Raw genomic sequence first — 20,000 nt, 5'->3', positions numbered from 1 at the left:
AAGCAGTATAAAGCAACATGAAGCAGTATAAGCAGTATAAGCAGTATAAAGCAGTATAAAGCAGTATAAGCAGTATAAAGCAGTATAAGCAGTATAAAGCAGTATGAAGCAGTATAAAGCAGTATGAAGCAGTATAAAGCAGCATAAAGCAGTATAAGCAGTATAAGCAGTATAAAGCAGAATGAAGCAGCATGAAGCAGTATAAGCAGTATGAAGCAGTATAAAGCAGTATAAGCAGTATAAAGCAGTATGAAGCAGTATTAAGCAGTATAAGCAGTATAAGGCAGTATGAAGCAGTATAAAGCAGTATAAGCAGTATAAAGCAGTATAAAGCAGTATAAGCAGTATAAAGCAGTATGAAGCAGTATAAAGCAGTATAAGCAGTATAAAGCAGTATAAAGCAGTATAAGCAGTATAAAGCAGTATAAGCAGCATAAAGCAGTATAAGCAGTATAAAGCAGTATAAAGCAACATAAAGCAGTATAAGCAGTATAAAGCAACATGAAGCAGTATAAGCAGTATAAAGCAACATGAAGCAGTATAAGCAGTATAAAGCAACATAAAGCAACATAAAGCTACATAAAGCAGTATAAAGCAACATGAAGCAGTATAAGCAGTATAAAGCAACATAAAGCAGTATAAGCAGTATAAAGCAACATGAAGCAGTATAAGCAGTATAAAGCAACATAAAGCAACATAAAGCTACATAAAGCAGTATAAAGCAACATGAAAGAGTATAAGCAGTATAAAGCAGTATAAAGCAACATAAAGCAGTATAAAGCAACATAAAGCAGTATAAGCAGTATAAAGCAACATGAAGCAGTATAAGCAGTATAAAGCAACATAAAGCAGTATAAGCAGTATAAAGCAACATGAAGCAGTATAAGCAGTATAAAGCAACATAAAGCAACATAAAGCTACATAAAGCAGTATAAAGCAACATGAAGCAGTATAAGCAGTATAAAGCAACATAAAGCAACATAAAGCTACATAAAGCAGTATAAAGCAACATGAAGCAGTATAAGCAGTATAAAGCAACATAAAGCAGTATAAGCAGTATAAAGCAACATAAAGCAGTATAAGCAGTATAAAACAACATAAAGCAGTATAAAGCAGTATAAGCAGTATGAAGCAACATGAAAGAGTATAAGCAGTATAAAGCAGTATAAAGCAACATAAAGCAGTATAAAGCAACATAAAGCAGTATAAGCAGTATAAAGCAACATGAAGCAGTATAAGCAGTATAAAGCAACATGAAGAAGTATAAGCAGTATAAAGCAACATAAAGCAGTATAAGCAGTATAAAGCAGTATAAAGCAACATAAAGCAGTATAAAGCAACATAAAGCAGTATAAAGCAACATGAAGCAGTATAAGCAGTATAAAGCAGCATGAAGCAACATAAAGCTACATAAAGCAGTATAAAGCAGTATAAGCAGTATGAAGCAGTATAAAGCAGTATAAGCAGTATGAAGCAGTATAAAGCAGTATAAGCAGTATAAAGCAGTATAAGCAGTATAAAGCAACATGCAGCAGTGTACGCAGTATGAAGCACTATAAAGCAGTATAAGCAGTATAAAGCAACATACAGCAGTGTAAGCAGTATGAAGCAGTATAAAGCAGTATAAGCAGTATAAAGCAGTATGAAGTAGTATAAAGTAGTATGAAGCAGTATAAAGCAGTATAAGCAGCATAAAGCAACATAAAGCTGCATAAAGCAGTATAAAGCAACATGAAGCAGTATAAGCAGTATAAGCAGTATAAAGCAGTTTAAAGCAGTATAAGCAGTATAAAGCAGTATAAGCAGTATAAAGCAGTATGAAGCAGTATAAAGCAGTATGAAGCAGTATAAAGCAGCATAAAGCAGTATAAGCAGTATAAGCAGTATAAAGCAGAATGAAGCAGCATAAAGCAGTATAAAGCAGTATAAGCAGTATGAAGCAGTATAAAGCAGTATAAAGCAGTATGAAGCAGTATTAAGCAGTATAAAGCAGTATGAAGCAGTATAAAGCAGTATAAGCAGTATAAAGCAGTATAAAGCAGTATAAGCAGTATAAAGCAGTATGAAGCAGTATAAGCAGTATAAAGCAGTATAAAGCAGTATAAGCAGTATAAAGCAGTATAAGCAGCATAAGCAGTATAAAGCAGTATAAGCAGTATAAAGCAGTATAAAACAGTATAAAGCAACATACAGCAGTGTAAGCAGTATGAAGCAGTATAAAGCAGTATAAGCAGTATGAAGCAACATACAGCAGTGTAAGCAGTATGAAGCAGTATAAAGCAGTATAAGCAGCATAAAGCAGTATAAGCAGTATAAAGCAGTATAAGCAGTATAAAGCAGTATAAGCAGCATAAAGCAGTATAAGCAGTATAAAGCAGTATAAGCAGTATAAAGCAGTATAAGCAGTATAAGCAGCATAAAGCAGTATGAAGCAGTATAAAGCAGTATAAGCAGCATAAAGCAGTATAAAGCAGTATACAGCAGTATAAAGCAGTATGAAGCAGTATAAAGCAGTATAAGCAGCATAAAGCAGTATAAGCAGTATAAAGCAGTATAAGCAGTATAAAGCAGTATGAAGCAGTATAAGCAGCATAAAGCAGTATAAAGCAGTATAAAGCAGTATGAAGCAGTATAAAGCAGTATAAGCAGCATAAAGCAGTATAAAGCAGTATAAAGCAGTATAAAGCAGTATGAAGCAGTATAAAGCAGTATAAAGCAGTATGAAGCAGTATAAAGCAGTATAAGCAGTATAAAGCAGTATAAGCAGCATAAAGCAGTATAAAGCAGTATAAAGCAGTATAAAGCAGTACGAAGCAGTATAAAGCAGTATAAAGCAGTATGAAGCAGTATAAAGCAGTACAAGCAGCATAAAGCAGTATAAAGCAGTATAAAGCAGTAAAAAGCAGTATAAAGCAGTATGAAGCAGTATAAAGCAGTATAAGCAGCATAAAGCAGTATAAAGCAGTATAAAGCAGTATGAAGCAGTATGAAGCAGTATACGCAGTATAAAGCAGTATAAGCAGCATAAAGCAGTATAAAGCAGTATAAGGGGAGTAGAGCAGTCTTTACCTGGTGGGGCGACTCTGTCCTGGTAGGTGGGTTTGTAGTTACTAAGGGTTAGCAGCAGGGCCTGGATGGTACCAATGAAAATCCCAGCCAAGCATCCATAGAAGATCAAGTAGAACAACAAGATTTTAACTGCGGAGAAAAAGAGAAGGGGTTAATTACAAATGGACATATAATGTACATTAGTAGTAGATTATGTACATGTAGTTTATTAGCAGAGCACCGTGCATGGGTGGATGGGTGACGTAGATCTTGAGGAGACTGACAGTAAACACTCCAGCGTTCCCCAACATCCTGATATAGATTCATCCTACCAGGCCCCTTGAACATTTTGTCTAAATTGATTCTAACTGGATATTCCAGTCTTAGAATCCGGTGGGGAGAGACTCTCCAGGACAACCACCATTAGACATTTGACTTGACAGGCTGCTGAATGGAAGACGTCTGGGTTTTACAGGCTGCTGAATGGAAGACGTCTGGGTTTTACAGGCTGCTGAATGGAAGACGTCTGGGTTTTACAGGCTGCTGAATGGAAGACGTTTGGGTTTTACAGGCTGCTGAATGGAAGATGTCTGGGTTTTACAGGCTGCTGAATGGAAGACGTCTGGGTTTTACAGGCTGCTGAATGGAAGACGTCTGGGTTTTACAGGCTGCTGAATGGAAGACGTCTGGGTTTTACAGGCTGCTGAATGGAAGACGTCTGGGTTTTACAGGGCTGCTGAATGGAAGACGTCTGGGTTTTACAGGCTGCTGAATGGAAGACGTCTGGGTTTTACAGGCTGCTGAATGGAAGACGTCTGGGTTTTACAGGCTGCTGAATGGAAGACGTCTGGGTTTTACAGGCTGCTGAATGGAAGACGTCTGGGTTTTACAGGCTGCTGAATGGAAGACGTCTGGGTTTTACAGGCTGCAGAATGGAAGACGTCTGGGTTTTACAGGCTGCTGAATGGAAGACGTCTGGGTTTTACAGGCTGCTGAATGGAAGACGTCTGGGTTTTACAGGGCTGCTGAATGGAAGACGTCTGGGTTTTACAGGCTGCTGAATGGAAGACGTCTGGGTTTTACAGGCTGCTGAATAGAAGACGTCTGGGTTTTACAGGCTGCTGAATAGAAGACGTCTGGGTTTTACAGGCTGCTGAATGGAAGACGTCTGGGTTTTACAGGCTGCTGAATGGAAGACGTCTGGGTTTTACAGGCTGCTGAATGGAAGACGTCTGGGTTTTACAGGCTGCTGAATGGAAGACGTCTGGGTTTTACAGGCTGCTGAATGGAAGACGTCTGGGTTTTACAGGGCTGCTGAATGGAAGACGTCTGGGTTTTACAGGCTGCTGAATGGAAGACGTCTGGGTTTTACAGGCTGCTGAATGGAAGACGTCTGGGTTTTACAGGCTGCTGAATGGAAGACGTCTGGGTTTTACAGGCTGCTGAATGGAAGACGTCTGGGTTTTACAGGCTGCTGAATGGAAGACGTCTGGGTTTTACAGGCTGCAGAATGGAAGACGTCTGGGTTTTACAGGCTGCTGAATGGAAGACGTCTGGGTTTTACAGGCTGCTGAATGGAAGACGTCTGGGTTTTACAGGGCTGCTGAATGGAAGACGTCTGGGTTTTACAGGCTGCTGAATGGAAGACGTCTGGGTTTTACAGGCTGCTGAATAGAAGACGTCTGGGTTTTACAGGCTGCTGAATGGAAGACGTCTGGGTTTTACAGGCTGCTGAATAGAAGACGTCTGGGTTTTACAGGCTGCTGAATGGAAGACGTCTGGGTTTACAAGGCTGCTGAATGGAAGACGTCTGGGTTTTACAGGCTGCTGAATGGAAGACGTCTGGGTTTTACAGGCTGCTGAATGGAAGACGTCTGGGTTTTACAGGCTGCTGAATGGAAGACGTCTGGGTTTTACAGGCTGCTGAATGGAAGACGTCTGGGTTTTACAGGCTGCTGAATGGAAGACGTCTGGGTTTTACAGGCTGCTGAATGGAAGACGTCTGGGTTTTACAGGCTGCTGAATGGAAGACGTCTGGGTTTTACAGGCTGCTGAATGGAAGACGTCTTGGTTTTACAGGCTGCTGAATGGAAGACGTCTGGGTTTTACAGGCTGCTGAATGGAAGACGTCTGGGTTTTACAGGCTGCTGAATGGAAGACGTCTGGGTTTTACAGGCTGCTGAATGGAAGACGTCTGGGTTTTACAGGCTGCTGAATGGAAGACGTCTGGGTTTTACAGGCTGCTGAATGGCTAGCTATAATTCAAATAATAATGAAAATACACGAAAATCAAGTTTGATGTTATGTTCTTTAACCATAGATATTGCGTTATTATAGGGTTAGAGGGATATTTATTCAATCTAATTAAATCTAATTATTAAATCTAGGCCGTCATTGTAAATAAGAATTTGTTCTTAACTGACTTGCCTAGTTAAATAAAGGTTAATTATTATTATTTTTTTTAAATATATATTTATAAACTCAGCAAAAAAATAAACGTCCCTTTTTCAGGACCCTGTCTTTCAAAGATAATTCGTAAAAATCCAAATAACTTCACAGATCTTCATTGTAAAGGGTTTAAACACTGTTTATCATGCTTGTTCAATGAACCATAAACAATTAATGAACATGCACCTGTGGAACGGTCGTAAAGACAATAACAGCTTACAGACGGTAGACAATTAAGGTCACAGTTAGGAAAACTTAGGACACTAAAAAGGCCTTTCTACTGACTCTGTAAAACACCAAAAGAAAGATGCCCAGGGTCCCTGCTCATCTGCTTGAACATGCCTTAGGCATTCTGTAAGGAGGCATGAGGACTGCAGATGTGGCCAGAGCAATAAATGGCAATGTCCGTACTGTGAGACGCCTAAGACAGCGCTACAGGGAGACAGGACAGCTGATTGTGGACTAATACAGCGCTACAGGGAGACAGGACAGCTGATTGTGGACAGCTGATTGTCCTCGCAGTGGCAGACCACGTGTAACAACACCTGCACAGGATCGGTACATCTGAACATCACACCTGCGGGACAGGTACAGGGTGGCAACGACAACTGCCCGAGTTACACCAGGAGCACACAATCCCTCCATCAGTGCTCAGACTGTCTGCAATAGGCTGAGAGAGGCTGGACTGAGGTCTTGTAGGCCTGTTGTAAGGCAGGTCCTCACCAGACATCACCGGCAACAACATCGTCTATGGGCACAAACCCACCGTCGCTGGACCAGACAGGACCGGCACTGACTCACTGATGAGTCGCGGTTTTGTCTCACCAGGGGTGCTCGTCAGATTCGTGTTTATTGTTGAAGAAATGAGCGTTACACTGGGACCTGTTGGATCGGAGGGTGAGGGCTAGGGCCATTCCTCCAAGAAATGTCCGGGAACTTGCAGGTGCCTTGGTGGAAGAATGGAGTAATATCTCACAGCAAGAACTGGCAAATCTGTTGCAGTCCATGAGGAAGGGATGCACTGCAGTACTTAATGCAGCTGGTGGCCACACCAGATACTGACTGTTACTTTTGATTTTGACCCCCCCTTTGTTCAGGGACACATTATTCCATTTCTGTTAGTCACATGTCTGTGGAACTTGTTCAGTTTATGTCTCAGTTGTTGAATCTTATGTTCATACAAATATTTACACGTTAAGTTTGCTGAAAATAAACGCAGTTCACAGTGAAAGGATGTTTCTTTTTTTGCTGAGTTTATATATATATATATAGCTTTAACTTACTGTGTCCTCCTTTGCCACCAAGCTCAGTAACTAATGGACATGTCTAAAATAAGTAACTTTCCAAATGGCTGAAAAACAAACCATACATCTGCTTATCTAAACTAAATGTATGCTGTCAATACAAATGCTTATGATCCAATACGAGAAGGAATTCAACGATTTATTTCATTTCAAAAACAGTCTAAATCCCTGTAAGAGGCACAAGACTGTTAATCTTCCTGAAACTCAAGCTTTCTCTGAATTGACTGTAAACTTCAGGGCACTACTCTCACTACTCTTAACTCTACACTCCTCTACTCTAACTCTACACTTCTCTACTCTAACTCTACACTTCTCTACTCTACATCTACACTTCTCTACTCTACCTCTACACTTCTCCACTCCTCTACTCTACCTCTACACTTCTCCACTCCTCTACTCTAACTCTACACTTCTCTACTTTACCTCTACACTTCTCTACTCTACCTCTACACTTCTCTACTCTACCTCTACACTTCTCCACTCCTCCACTCTAACTCTACACTTCTCTACTCTAACTCTACACTTCTCTACTCTAACTCTACACTTCTCTACTCTACCTCTACACTTCACTACTCTACCTCTACACTTCTCCACTCCTCTACTCTAACTCTACACTTCTCTACTCTAACTCTATACTTCTCTACTCTACCTCTACACTTCTCCACTCCTCCACTCTAACTCTACACTTCTCTACTCTAACTCTACACTTCTCTACTCTAACTCTACACTTCTCTACTCTACCTCTACACTTCACTACTCTACCTCTACACTTCTCCACTCCTCCACTCTAACTCTACACTTCTCTACTCTACCTCTACACTTCTCTACTCTAACTCTTCACTCCTCCACTCTAACTCTACACTTCTCTACTCTAACTCTACACTTCTCTACTCTAACTCTACACTTCTCTACTCCTCTACTCTAACTCTACACTCCTCCACTCTAACTCTACACTTCACTACTCTTAACTCTACACTTCTCTACTCTAACTCTACATACACTTTGTGTTGAACTGAATCTCATTGACCTCTCGCTAGGCGGTCTCTCGTGATGCAATAATAACGGAGGGCAACAACACTATCAGTCACTCTGGGTCTTTGTCAATGGTTACCAGTCCCGCTCCTCTTTCAGCCTCATTTACAAACATCCCTAAACTCACACCTCACCTCACCTCACCTGACCTCCCCTCCCCCACCACCAACACAGCCGGCAGGCAGGCAGAGACAGGTGTGGCTAGACAAGCAGGCAGGCAGAGACAGGTGTGGGCCGTGGGAATAGACAAGAGGGCAGGCAGAGACAGGTGTGGCCAGAGAAGATAATTTATTTCCGTGCTTGTGAAGGTGACCGCCTGGCCTGTAGTAAATCAACCCATGTTTTCAGTAGTTAATAACTGTTTAGTCATGTAGAGGTGTAGATAACTACTGAAACTACTGTTTTTTAGGCAACAGATTTACCACATTTTCACTTGAAATATCCTTTTTGTGTTTAATAGGATAAAAGACACATTCTGTCAACATCTGACTACAGAGTGATCTGTTCTGGCAATTTTTGTATTCTATGACATTTCATATTTAGGATATGATCATTGTTCACAAAGTAGTTTGGAGACGACTTTTTCAAAGTAACTTTAGTTACAAAATATTATTTACTTAAGGGTAGCTTTAGCGTAGCTCACCTTCTTCCAGTGTGAAGTAATTCATCGCTTGGTAAACTAGATTTTCAGAGTAGCTTCTGCAACACTGATTACAACACAACCAGTGACTAAACAAGCTACAGGAAAAAGCATTTCATATTGTGTTGTGTGAGCGTGCGAGAGAGAGAGAGAGCTGTAAAACAAATCACATTTAAGATGACAATTTAGTTTTTAACATGTATTTTTTACTTAACTAGGCAAGTCCGTTAAGAACAAATCCCCCGGGACAAAACCTGCGCCGCACAATTGGGACTCCCAATCTCAGCCAGTAGTGATACAGCCTGGAATCGAAACCAGGGTCTGTAGTGATGCCTCTAGCACTGAGATGCAGTGACTTAGACCGCTGCGACACTTGGGAACCCAAAGTCTATTCATTTATTATTCTCTCAACTCCATGCTTTTCTTCCACAGCCACGACCAGGGTGAACTGCTCACTGTGAATTACTTAACTCAGACCATTATCTCTGTCTCTCTTGTACAAGGTGAGCATTATCTCTGTCTCTCTTGTACAAGGTGAGCATTATCTCTGTCTCTCTTGTACAAGGTGAGCATTATCTCTCTCTCTCTTGTACAAGGCGAGCATTATCTCTGTCTCTCTTGTACAAGGTGAGCATTATCTCTGTCTCTCTTGTTCAAGGTGAGCATTATCTCTGTCTCTCTTGTACACAGTGAGCATTATCTCTGTCTCTCTTGTACAAGGTGAGCATTATCTCTGTCTCTCTTGTACAAGGTGAGCATTATCTCTGTCTCTCTTGTACAAGGTGAGCATTATCTCTGTATCTCTTGTACAAGGTGAGCATTATCTCTGTCTCTCTTGTACACGGTGAGCATTATCTCTGTCTCTCTTGTACAAGGCGAGCATTATCTCTGTCTCTCTTGTACAAGGTGAGCATTATCTCTGTCTCTCTTGTACAAGCTGAGCATTATCTCTGTCTCTTTTGTACAAGGTGAGCATTATCTCTGTCTCTCTTGTACAGGGTGAGCATTATCTCTGTCTCTTTTGTACAAGGTGAGCATTATCAAGTGTTAAACATCTACATTTTCTTTATAAATCCTACTGGTTGAATTGGCCAATAGGAGACTTGTTGAATACCTTCCTTGTGATAGCTCTCTCAGCATGGTCTATGTCCCTCCCCCAGAGCAGCAGGCGGGGAAGACAGACATGGCTTCCTGTTGTGAATGGACAACCCAGACATTTCTCAAGGCAGGCAGCACAGAGATTGATGAGATGATCTGTATTGTACGTTTAATGCGTATTGTACGTTTAATGCGTATTGTACGTTTAATGTGTATTGTACGTTTAATGCGTATTGTACGTTTAAGGCGTATTGTACGTTTAAGGCGTATGGTACGTTTAATGCGTATGTTACGTTTAATGCGTATTGTACGTTTAATGCGTAATGGTAAATAGGGGTATTACACTGTCATTGGTTACAAGTGTCACCAAATTACAGAACCGTTTCTTTGATGATGACCAATTGTGATTTGATGCTACAATGAGATGGTGCCATTCAGCCAGTCCAGTCAGAAATACTGTATATATGACTCTGAGACGAAGGTTTATCCATGCGTCATAACCACACCGACGTGGTCATACAGAGGGGTCGTTTATGTAGACTATGCAAACACAGCGTTCACGCCAGAAAACCTTTTGACTTTCAAAACGTAGATCATTTAATGGATCTTCTGAATTCAATAAAAACCATTCCGAGATCAGTAAGAGTTTCGAGAGATAAACCAGAACGTTTCAGTAACGAGCACTATTTGCGGTGGCAGGATTCAGGAAACTGACAACCGTTGTTCCTGTCACCCACTAGAGTTTGTCGTGTAAATCTGTATTTTTCTCCTATTGTGAAATCACACGGTAATAATCGCCCTTCTGGAAACCTACAAAAGCAAACGGTCGGGTGTGTGAACTCGGGGATCTGAATGAGCTAATAAACAACAGACTGTTAGCAGAAACTTTTCCACGGGGCCCTAGAGAGGGAGCATGTTGGTCGTCAGCTTCCTCTTCCTATGTCGAAAAGGCGCCGAGATAAAAACGAAATGTTGATCAAAAACCACCTACCGAAACAAGTCTCCCGCTCGAATACCGAGCGAAACGGTAACAATGTAACGTCGATGGCACCGCGTCACAACGTGACGCTGACCGGGAGAGCAGGAAAGTCGCGTGTTGCTAAATCAATGCTCATTGTTCCCCACATTTACATTAGACTATCAGTCGGTCCAGAACAATATCAGTCGGTCCAGAACAATGACAGCGGTCTCAGACTACAGGGACTGATCACCTTGACTAACCTTGAACTATGATGCCTATAAAACATGAAGTATTAGGATAAAACACCCCATTACCGAGGTTATGGATGTTCCCCTGTCATTTAGCACATCGTTTTGTTCAGAGAAACACACTAGTTCGTATTCAACAACTTTATCATTTGTATCCAGGCTAACAATGTGACACCAGAAACAAGCATGCCATTTTGGCAAGACAACCCCATGTTAGTTGCAATCCAACACTCCGGAATCGCACCATAGAATGTCAATTAGCTAGCTACGTCCTTCAAAATGACCTCTTTGGCAAATGACACCGAGAGAGCCTCTTGCTTTCAATAACGTATCGATCCGGTTTAGTCTAATAACGAATAGGGACATAATTAACGTTCACTGGACCTAAAAGTAGACAGTCCGCAATTTTTCGTTACGTTTATTGTAATCTTATCTCATCAATATGTTAGTTATTTTACAGATTAGTTTATAGCCTATTCCACAGTTAATTCATTGAATGTGTGTTTTTTTTCGTGTACTTTTCCATTGAAAGTGAAAGTCACGATGCTACAAGTCAAATGCAACTGGTTCATTATTTTGTCAATCAACAAACGAGGGAAAGAGTCTGGAACCCTCCGTGCCGTTACCCTTCTGGAAACAACCGAGCTCAGACACTTATCATTCTTTATCCTCGAGTTAATAACCCCCCCCCCCCCCCCCAAAAAAAAGTAGTTTATTACGGTTGTATGTACTTACACCAACTGCCACCCGTGCGTCCTAGAAATTCCTTCCTTTCCGAATTCCACAGAAAGCTCTTCCATCCACCGTCTCCATCTTTATTTGCCGACATATCTCTTGCTTTTTAATTTCACTTTTCAATTAAGGTGCTCTAATGGGCTTAGGAACCAGATTTCCCAAACTGTCCCCTGTACAGAATAGTAAAGGACAGCTTCGTACCCGGCTCTCCCTATTGTACCGCACACAATTTATCTCTTACGGTAACCGACTCCGCCCGCAAACTCTTGTAATAAGTTACCTACAAAGAGAAGGCGGGGAGGGCCAACTCTCTGGCAAATCACAAACAGTCATCGTTTTGCGTAAGAATCGTATGCAGGGGGGGGGGGGGGGGGGGGGGGCGACTGCTATGTCCCCTGCCCCATGAAAAGAGGGTAGGCAGGCGGTTCAAAATGACATCGTGAGAACACAAATAGTAGAATTCTAAAACTACAATAGAATTCCAATTCTACTGTGATGTCATAAGCACCGCGACATTCTATGATCATTCTTGGAGTTCTATTTTGACATCACGTGTTAAAAGTGTTTTTTTTTCTTTTCAGGAGGTAACTTTTTGGGCATTTATTTGACCAGGCTGGCACATTGGGGTCTAAATACCTGATTTACAAGCGAGAGCTCTGACTTTACATGGCTTTAGAAATCCTGGGAAATGGGCTGACATAGTGCTTTCAGAAAGTATTCATACCCCTCGACTTGTTCAAAATGTTGTTGTGTTACAGCCTGAATTCAAATTTGATTAAATATGCATTTTTTCTTAAACATCACTCTTCCATACACAATAGCCCATAATGACAAAGTGAAAACATGTTTTTGGAATTGTTTGCAAATTTATTGAAAATTAAATACAGAAATATCTCATTTACATAAGTATTCACACCCCTCAGTAAATGCATGTTAGAATTACCTTTGGCAGCGACTACAGCTGTGAGTCTTTCTGTGTACTTCTCTAAGAGCTTTGCACAACTGGATTGTACAATATTTGCACATTATTCTTTAAAACATTCTCCAAGCTCTGTTAAGTTGTTTTTTGTACATTGCTAGACAGCCATTTTCAAGTCTTGCTATATATTCTCAAACCGATTTAAATCAAAACTGTAACTACTCCACTCAGGAACAGTCGATGTCGTCTTGGTAACCAACTCCAGTGTATATCTGGCCTTGTGTTTTGGATTGTTGTCCTGCTGAAAGGTGAATTAGTCTCCCAGTGTGTGTACATGGTGATCTTAGGAAACCCATTTCATTAAGCTCCCGACGAACACTTCTTGTGCTGACGTTGCTTCCAGAGGTAGTTTGGAACTCGGTAGTGAGTGTTGCAACCGAGGACAGACGATTTTTGCGCGCTACGTGCTTCACCACTCAGCGGTACCGTTCCGTGACCATGTGTGGCTTACCACTTTGCGGCTGAGCCGTTGTTGCTCTTAGACATTTCCACTTCACAATAACAGCACTTACAGTTGACCGGGGCAGCTCTAGCAGGGCAGAATTGTGATGAACTGACTTGTTGGCATCCTATGACGGTGCCACGTTGAAAGTCACTGAGCTCTTCAGTAAGGCCACTCAATCAATCAATCAGATGTATTTATAAAGCCCGTTATACATCAGCAGATATTTTTTTGGAGCTATCTGTTTTTCCATGTATGAATCTGTTAATCTGTCACGACATTCAAGAGAAGAAGGTGAGGACCAAGGTGCAGCGTGGGAAGGGGTTCATAATTCATTTATTAGCAACCGAACACTAAATATGAAAATGACAAAAATAATAACCGAAACAGTTCTGTCTGGTACAGATACGAAACAGAAAGCAACTACCTACAAAACCCGTGTGGGCAAGAGCTACCTAAGTCTGGTTCTCAATCAGAGACAACAATAGACAGCTGTCCCTGATTGAGAACCATACCCGGGCCAAAACCAAAGAAATACAAAAACATAGAAAACGGAACATAGAATGCCCACCCTAGTCACACCCTGGCCTAACCCAAATAGAGAATAAAAGCCTCTCTATGGCCAGTGCGTGACATAATCAATGTGTTTCTATGGGCTAATAGCAGTAAGGCCAAATTCAAATCATTTAAAATGTACATTTTTGATACCTACAGCGGTTCTAAAATTCTCATTCAAATAGATAAATGATCCTTGGTATGACCATCTTAAAACAATTCCATATGATCATCTTAAAACAATTCCATATGTTAGCTTAGTAGAATCCAGCCCTGGCCACTCAGTCTCTAGGGAGATACTATTAAGAAGGCGTGGAGCAATGTTTTAGACGTAATGGGTAAAGGGGTTTTCATTTGTGGCCTATGCTAAACACTATATATAACCAATCAATTGTCCTTCAGCCTGTACAATATGGCTTAAAATATCACCCCATTCGAACAGGGCATAACTGCCATGGCTATTATGAAAATTCATTTCTAATGACTGATCACTGGCATGAAAATGGTAGTTTATCCAGTACATTAGAACCACATCCTATAGGCCTGTAGCTGTAGGCCTGTAGCTGTAGGCCTGTAGCTTATACACAGCTGTCTATTTACCACCACAGACCGATGCTGGCACTAAGACCGCACTCAACGAGCTGTATACGGCCATAAGCAAACAGGAAAACTGCTCACCCAGATGAGGCTCTCCTAGTGGCCAGGGATTTTAATCCAGCGAAACTGAAATCCGTCTTAGATCATTTCTACCAGCATGTCACCTGTGCAACCAGAGGGAAAACAACTCTAGATGACCTCTACTCTACCCACAGAGACACATATACAACTCTAGATGACCTCTACTCTACCCACAGAGACACAAATACAACTCTAGATGACCTCTACTCTACCCACAGAGACACATATAAAACTCTAGATGACCGCTACTCTACCCACAGAGACACATATAAAACTCTAGATGACCTCTACTCTACCCACAGAGACACATATACAACTCTAGATGACCTCTACTTTACCCACAGAGACACATATAAAACTCTAGATCACCTCTACTCTACCCACAGAGACACATATACAACTCTAGATCACCTCTACTCTACCCACAGAGACACATATAAAACTCTAGATGACCTCTACTCTACCCACAGAGACACATATACAACTCTAGATGACCTCTACTCTACCCACAGAGACACATATACAACTCTAGATGACCTCTACTCTACCCACAGAGACACATATACAACTCTAGATGACCTCTACTCTACCCACAGAGACACATATACAACTCTAGATGACCTCTACTCTACCCACAGAGACACATATACAACTCTAGATGACCTCTACTCTACCCACAGAGACACATATACAACTCTAGATGACCTCTACTCTACCCACAGAGACACATATACAACTCTAGATGACCTCTACTCTACCCACAGAGACACATATACAACTCTAGATGACCTCTACTCTACCCACAGAGACACATATACAACTCTAGATGACCTCTACTCTACCCACAGAGACACATATACAACTCTAGATGACCTCTACTCTACCCACAGAGACACATATACAACTCTAGATGACCTCTACTCTACTCACAGAGACACATATACAACTCTAGATGACCTCTACTCTACCCACAGAGACACATATACAACTCTAGATCACCTCTACTCTACCCACAGAGACACATATACAACTCTAGGTCACCTCTACTCTACTCACAGAGACCGGGAGTCTATGGATTTGGAAGACGAGCTGGACCGTCTTAAGGCAATGTGAGTGGCTAAACGGGCTCCAACCCAGGATTGAACCCGTGGTCCAGTCAATAACGGGGTTGTGCTTCCTGAGCCATGAGAATCCCAAAACAACCGGGACATGTGGAGATTCAATGAGGAGAAGCTGTTTGGACTCACTGTGATTGCCTGACACCCACAGGTTAATGGGAACTGTGCTGTGCATGACTCTGCCAATGTAGCGACCGTCCAGTGCTCTGGCGTCCATGGGAAGGGAGAGGAGTTGTGTGGGGATATCTAGCTCAGATACCAGGGTAGCATCCATAAAACTCTCATCTGCCCCAGAGGAACTGGCTCCCTGAGGAACCCCCCCCCCCTGCACCGACCAGCAGTGTGCCCTCTGCGGCCACAGATGGTGCAGGGAATGGGAACCCCAGAGGTGATGAGCACCCGGAGAGACTTAGACCGGTTATCCCACAGCAGGATAACAAAAAAGGGAGTACGAGCAATGGGAGTTAGAGAACTCCCAGTCTGGCCCACCAGCGTACTCGTTCCCACTGATGAGCCTGGTCTTTTGACTGGGCAGGTGGTTATGTAATGCCCAGCAGCACCACAGTACAGACAAAAGTTGGAACCCGCCCTTCGTGAACATTCCTTAGGCGATAATCTAGTTATGCCCAGTTGCTTAGGCTCCAGAGTAAACACGTCACCTGTCGCCGATGATTCCGGAGGGAACTCGGGTGGCTTCAACTCCTCTCGGACATGCAGATGTCGGGGACTTCCGGACTTCTTCGGAGGTGAGAAGGTAGCAGCGGATGAACGAGTGTGACCGAGACCTGACCTCCTTTCACTTCTGCGTTCCCGTTCCCGTAGATGCCCATCAATCCATCTCCGATCCACTTTTCAATTTCCATTAGTTTTGTCTTTGTCTTACACACCTGGTTTGAATCCCCCAATTACCTGTTCATTATTTAACCCTCTGTTCCCCCATGTTTGTTTGTGAGTGATTGTTTCTATGTAGGAAGGTCCGTTATTGTGGGCTCTGTTTTTGTAGTGCATTTATATTATGTTGAGTAAAATATGTTTATTTACTCACATCTGCTGTCCTGGGCCTGACTCCTACACACCAGCTACACACAGACCTCCTGACAGAATCACTCACCTGAAAGACTCGCGCTCCCGAGGCAGTATGATGGGAAGGCTGCCGGATGCCAGGCGTTTCTACTACAGCTGGAACTCTACCTGGTGACCGTCCACCCAGCTCCTTCGGGACGTGAGAGTGTGTCTGCCCTCGTCTCCTGCCTCTCCGGCAAAGCCCTGGAGTGGGCCAACGCCGTATGGAGTGAGGGAGACGCAGCATGGATCATTACACAGAGTTCACCCGCCGCTGAACGACTGTTCCACCTAAGGCAGGGGACGAGGAGTGCACAGGATTTTGCATTGGATTTCCGGACCCTGGCTGCCAGCGTGGGATGGAACGACAGGGCCCTGATCGATCACTACCGGTGCAGTCTACCCGTGGACGTACGTCGGGAGTTGGCCTGCCGAGACACCACCATCACATTGGACCAGCTGGTGGACATGTCCATCCGGCTGGACATCCTGCTGACTGCCCGCAGACGTCCGGATCGAGACCTGTCAGTTCCATCCCCGAGCACCTCCGCTCCGACGCCAATGGAGCTGGGAGGTGCTGCTCTTAGGCCGACCGGAGGAGGGGCCATTCCCTGCACCATCTGTGGCCGCAGAGGGCACACTGCTGGTCGGTGCAGGGGGGGGGGGTTCCTCAGGGAGTCGAGGCAGCAGGCAGGGCACTATCGTGTCACCCAAGGTGAGTCGGATCCAGGCTCACCCAGAGCCCCCTGTTGCTCACATGTATGTGTTTATTTCATTTCCTGAGTTTTCCCCGCATTCCCAGCATGAGGCGCTCGTAGATTCAGGCGCAGCTGGGAATTTTATTGACAGTTCATTTGCCCTTAGTTTAGGGATCCCCCTTGTTCCTGTGGATATGCCCTTCCCTGTGCACACCCTAGATAGTCGACCATTAGGGTCATGGCTGATTAGGGAGGCCACTTCTCCACTAGACATGGTTACGCAGGAGGGTCATAAGGAGAGAATCAGTCTCTTCCTTATTGATTCTCCTGCGTTTCCCATGGTGCTGGGCCTACCCTGGTTGGCCTGTCACAACCCCACTATTTAGTGGCAACAGAGGGTTCTCAAGGGGTGGTCACGAGAGTGCTCAGGGAGGTGTGTGGGGGTTTCCATTGGTGCGACTACGGTATTTAGTGGAAGACGGCATTTAGTACCACCTCAGGGCACTATGAGTACCTCGTCATGCCGTACAGGTTGATGAATGCTCCATCAGTCTTCCAGGCTTTTGTTGATGAGATTTTCCGGGACCTGCACGGGCAGGGTGTATTGGTGTATATCGATGACATTCTGATAAACTCCGCTACACACGCCGAGCATGTGTCCCTGGTACGCAGGGTGCTTGGTCGACTGTTGGAGCATGACCTGTACGTCAAGGCTGAGAAATGTCTGTTCTTCCAACAGTCCATCTCTTTCCTAGGGTACCGCATTTCCACATCAGGGCTGGAGATGGAGAGTGACCGCATTTCAGCCGTGTGTAATTGGCCGACTCCCACCACGGTTAAGGAAGTGCAGCGGTTTTTAGGGTTTGCCAACTACTACCGGAGGTTTATCAGGGGCTTTGGTCAGGGAGCGGCTCCCATTACCTCACTGCTGAAGAGGGGACCGGTGCATTTGAAGTGGTCAGCTGAGGTGGACAGGGCTTTTAGTCACCTGAGAGCTCTGTTTACCTCGGCTCCCATGCTGGCTCATCCGGATCCCTCTTTGGCGTTCATAGTGGAGGTGGATGCATCCGAGGCTGGGATAGGAGCGGTGCTCTCTCAGCGCTCGGGCACGCCACCAAATCTCCGCCCCTGTGCTTACTTTTCGAAGGAGCTCAGCCCGGCGGCCCGGCGGAGCGAAACTATGACGTGGGGGACCGGGAATTGTTGGCTATCATCAAGTCTTTGAAGGCGACATTGGCTTGAGGGGGCTAAACACCCTTTTCTCATCTGGACTGACCACCACAATCTAGAGTACATCCGGGCGGCGAGGAGACTGAACCCTCGCCAGGCAAGGGCCATGTTCTTTACCCGTTTTGTTTTCACCCTATCCTACAGACCAGGTTCCCAGAACGCTAAGGCAGACGCACTGTCCCGGATGTATGACACAGAGGAGCGGCCCATGGCCCTGTTTACACACGTTTTCAGGCAGTACGGGGTGCCTGAGGACATAGTATCTGATCGAGGTCCCCAGTTCACGTCCAGGGTCTGGAGGGCGTTCATGGAACCTCTGGGGGTCTCGGTCAGCCTTACCTCGGGTTTTCACCCCGAGAGTAACAGGTGTCGTGGAGGATCGTTACAAAATATAACACTTACAAGAACCTGTGAATTTAATATAGGCTTTTAATACAAACTAATCAGAAGCCTAGATGGTCTGCGGAACACACCCTTTCCCAGAGCACTGGCTCTGTATTTATACACATACAACATATGAGTCCATTCCATATGTTAATGGAGTTACTTCCCTTAGGTCACCGGCCACCATTATCTTTCAGTCCAGGCTTCCTCCATGTTCATGCCTAATAACGCCTGTATCCGCTCTTGATTAGATTACAATGGTGGCAGGACCATCTCGTGTCCTAAAATTAATATATGTCTATCTTACCCTAAGCACTTATGGCCTTTAACCTAAGCACTTATGTCCTTTACCCTAAGCACTTATGTCCTTTACCCTAAGCACTTATGGCCTTTAACCTAAGCACTTATGTCCTTTACCCTAAGCACTTATGGCCTTTACCCTAAGCACTTATGTTTGTTCCTCTCTATCTAATCTTTATAATGGTGTCCTGTTCTTTCCATAATAGATCATGTATTTAAGTGTCACCTCCTCCTCTTTGCCCTGAGCCCTTATGCACAGTAAAGCACGAATGGCTTCGGCCATTACACTTATGTCTGTTTAATCTTTGGTTTCCTGTCTGCTTTCTGTTTGTGGTCTAATGTACACCTATCTTTGCTCAATAGTGTCATATCTGTCTGTATATGTAACAATAACTACAACACGGCAGGTGGAGAGAGTGAACCAGGATGTGGGTAGGTATCTGAGGTCTTATTGCCAGGACCAGCCGGGGGAGTGGGCGGCATTCGTGCCCTGGGCAGAGATGGGCAGAGATGGCCCAGAACTCGCTCAGCCACTCCTCCACTCCAGTGCGTACTGGGGTACCAGCCGGTTTTGGCGCCTTGGCATCAGAGCCAGATCGAGGCTCCTGCGGTGGATGACTGGTTTAGGCGCGCTGAGGACACATGGGACGCCGCTCATGTGCACCTTCAGTGGCCGTGAGGCGCCAGAAGACCTGCGCAGATCGCCACCGCAGTGAGGCCCCGGTGTTCGCTCCGGGGGACCAGGTCTGGCTCTCAACCCGAAACCTGCCCCTCCGCCTGCCCTGCCGGAAGCTGGTCCCGCGGTTTGTGGGGCAATTCAAAGTCCAGAGGAGACTGAATGAGGTATTACAGGTTACAGGTTACAGCTTCCCCCCGATTATCGAATTAACCCCTCGTTCCCCTCTCTCCTCAGGTCGGTGGTGGCTGGTCCATTCCAGGAGTCTGAGGTGCAGGAGGTTCCTCCGCCCCCTCATATGCAGTTCGATCCATACTGGATTCAAGGCGTCGGGTGAGGGGCCTTCAGTACCTCGTGGAGTGGG

The 20,000-nt window shown here is 44.2% G+C and overlaps 1 protein-coding gene across 18 annotated transcripts in view; it reads right to left on the bottom strand.

The window, feature by feature from the left end:
* Positions 1-11,984, bottom strand: part of LOC110523046 (sodium/potassium-transporting ATPase subunit beta-233) — a 32,827-nt gene extending 20,843 nt beyond the window's left edge. For 16 of the 18 annotated variants that reach the window (XR_016496386.1, XR_016496387.1, XR_016496388.1 and 13 more), the window contains exons 1-2: positions 11,515-11,963; positions 3,070-3,198 (exon numbers count right to left, since the gene is read on the bottom strand). Coding sequence is in view for 1 of the 18 variants with exons in the window: in XM_036978994.2 (XP_036834889.2) it covers positions 3,070-3,198; positions 11,515-11,608 (223 nt within the window). In the remaining 17 variants the exon portion in view is untranslated. Of the gene's footprint in view, positions 1-3,069; positions 3,199-11,514 lie in introns of all 18 variants that reach the window. The other 2 variants (XR_016496393.1, XM_036978994.2) reach the window with 1 other exon arrangement.
* Positions 11,985-20,000: the final 8,016 nt, after the last annotated feature.

This window comes from Oncorhynchus mykiss, chromosome 5, assembly GCF_057628025.1.
Source record: "Oncorhynchus mykiss isolate SJ-2025 chromosome 5, ASM5762802v1, whole genome shotgun sequence".
Classification (NCBI taxonomy): Eukaryota; Metazoa; Chordata; class Actinopteri; order Salmoniformes; family Salmonidae; genus Oncorhynchus; species Oncorhynchus mykiss.
This window is presented reverse-complemented; position numbering and strand designations above follow the sequence as displayed.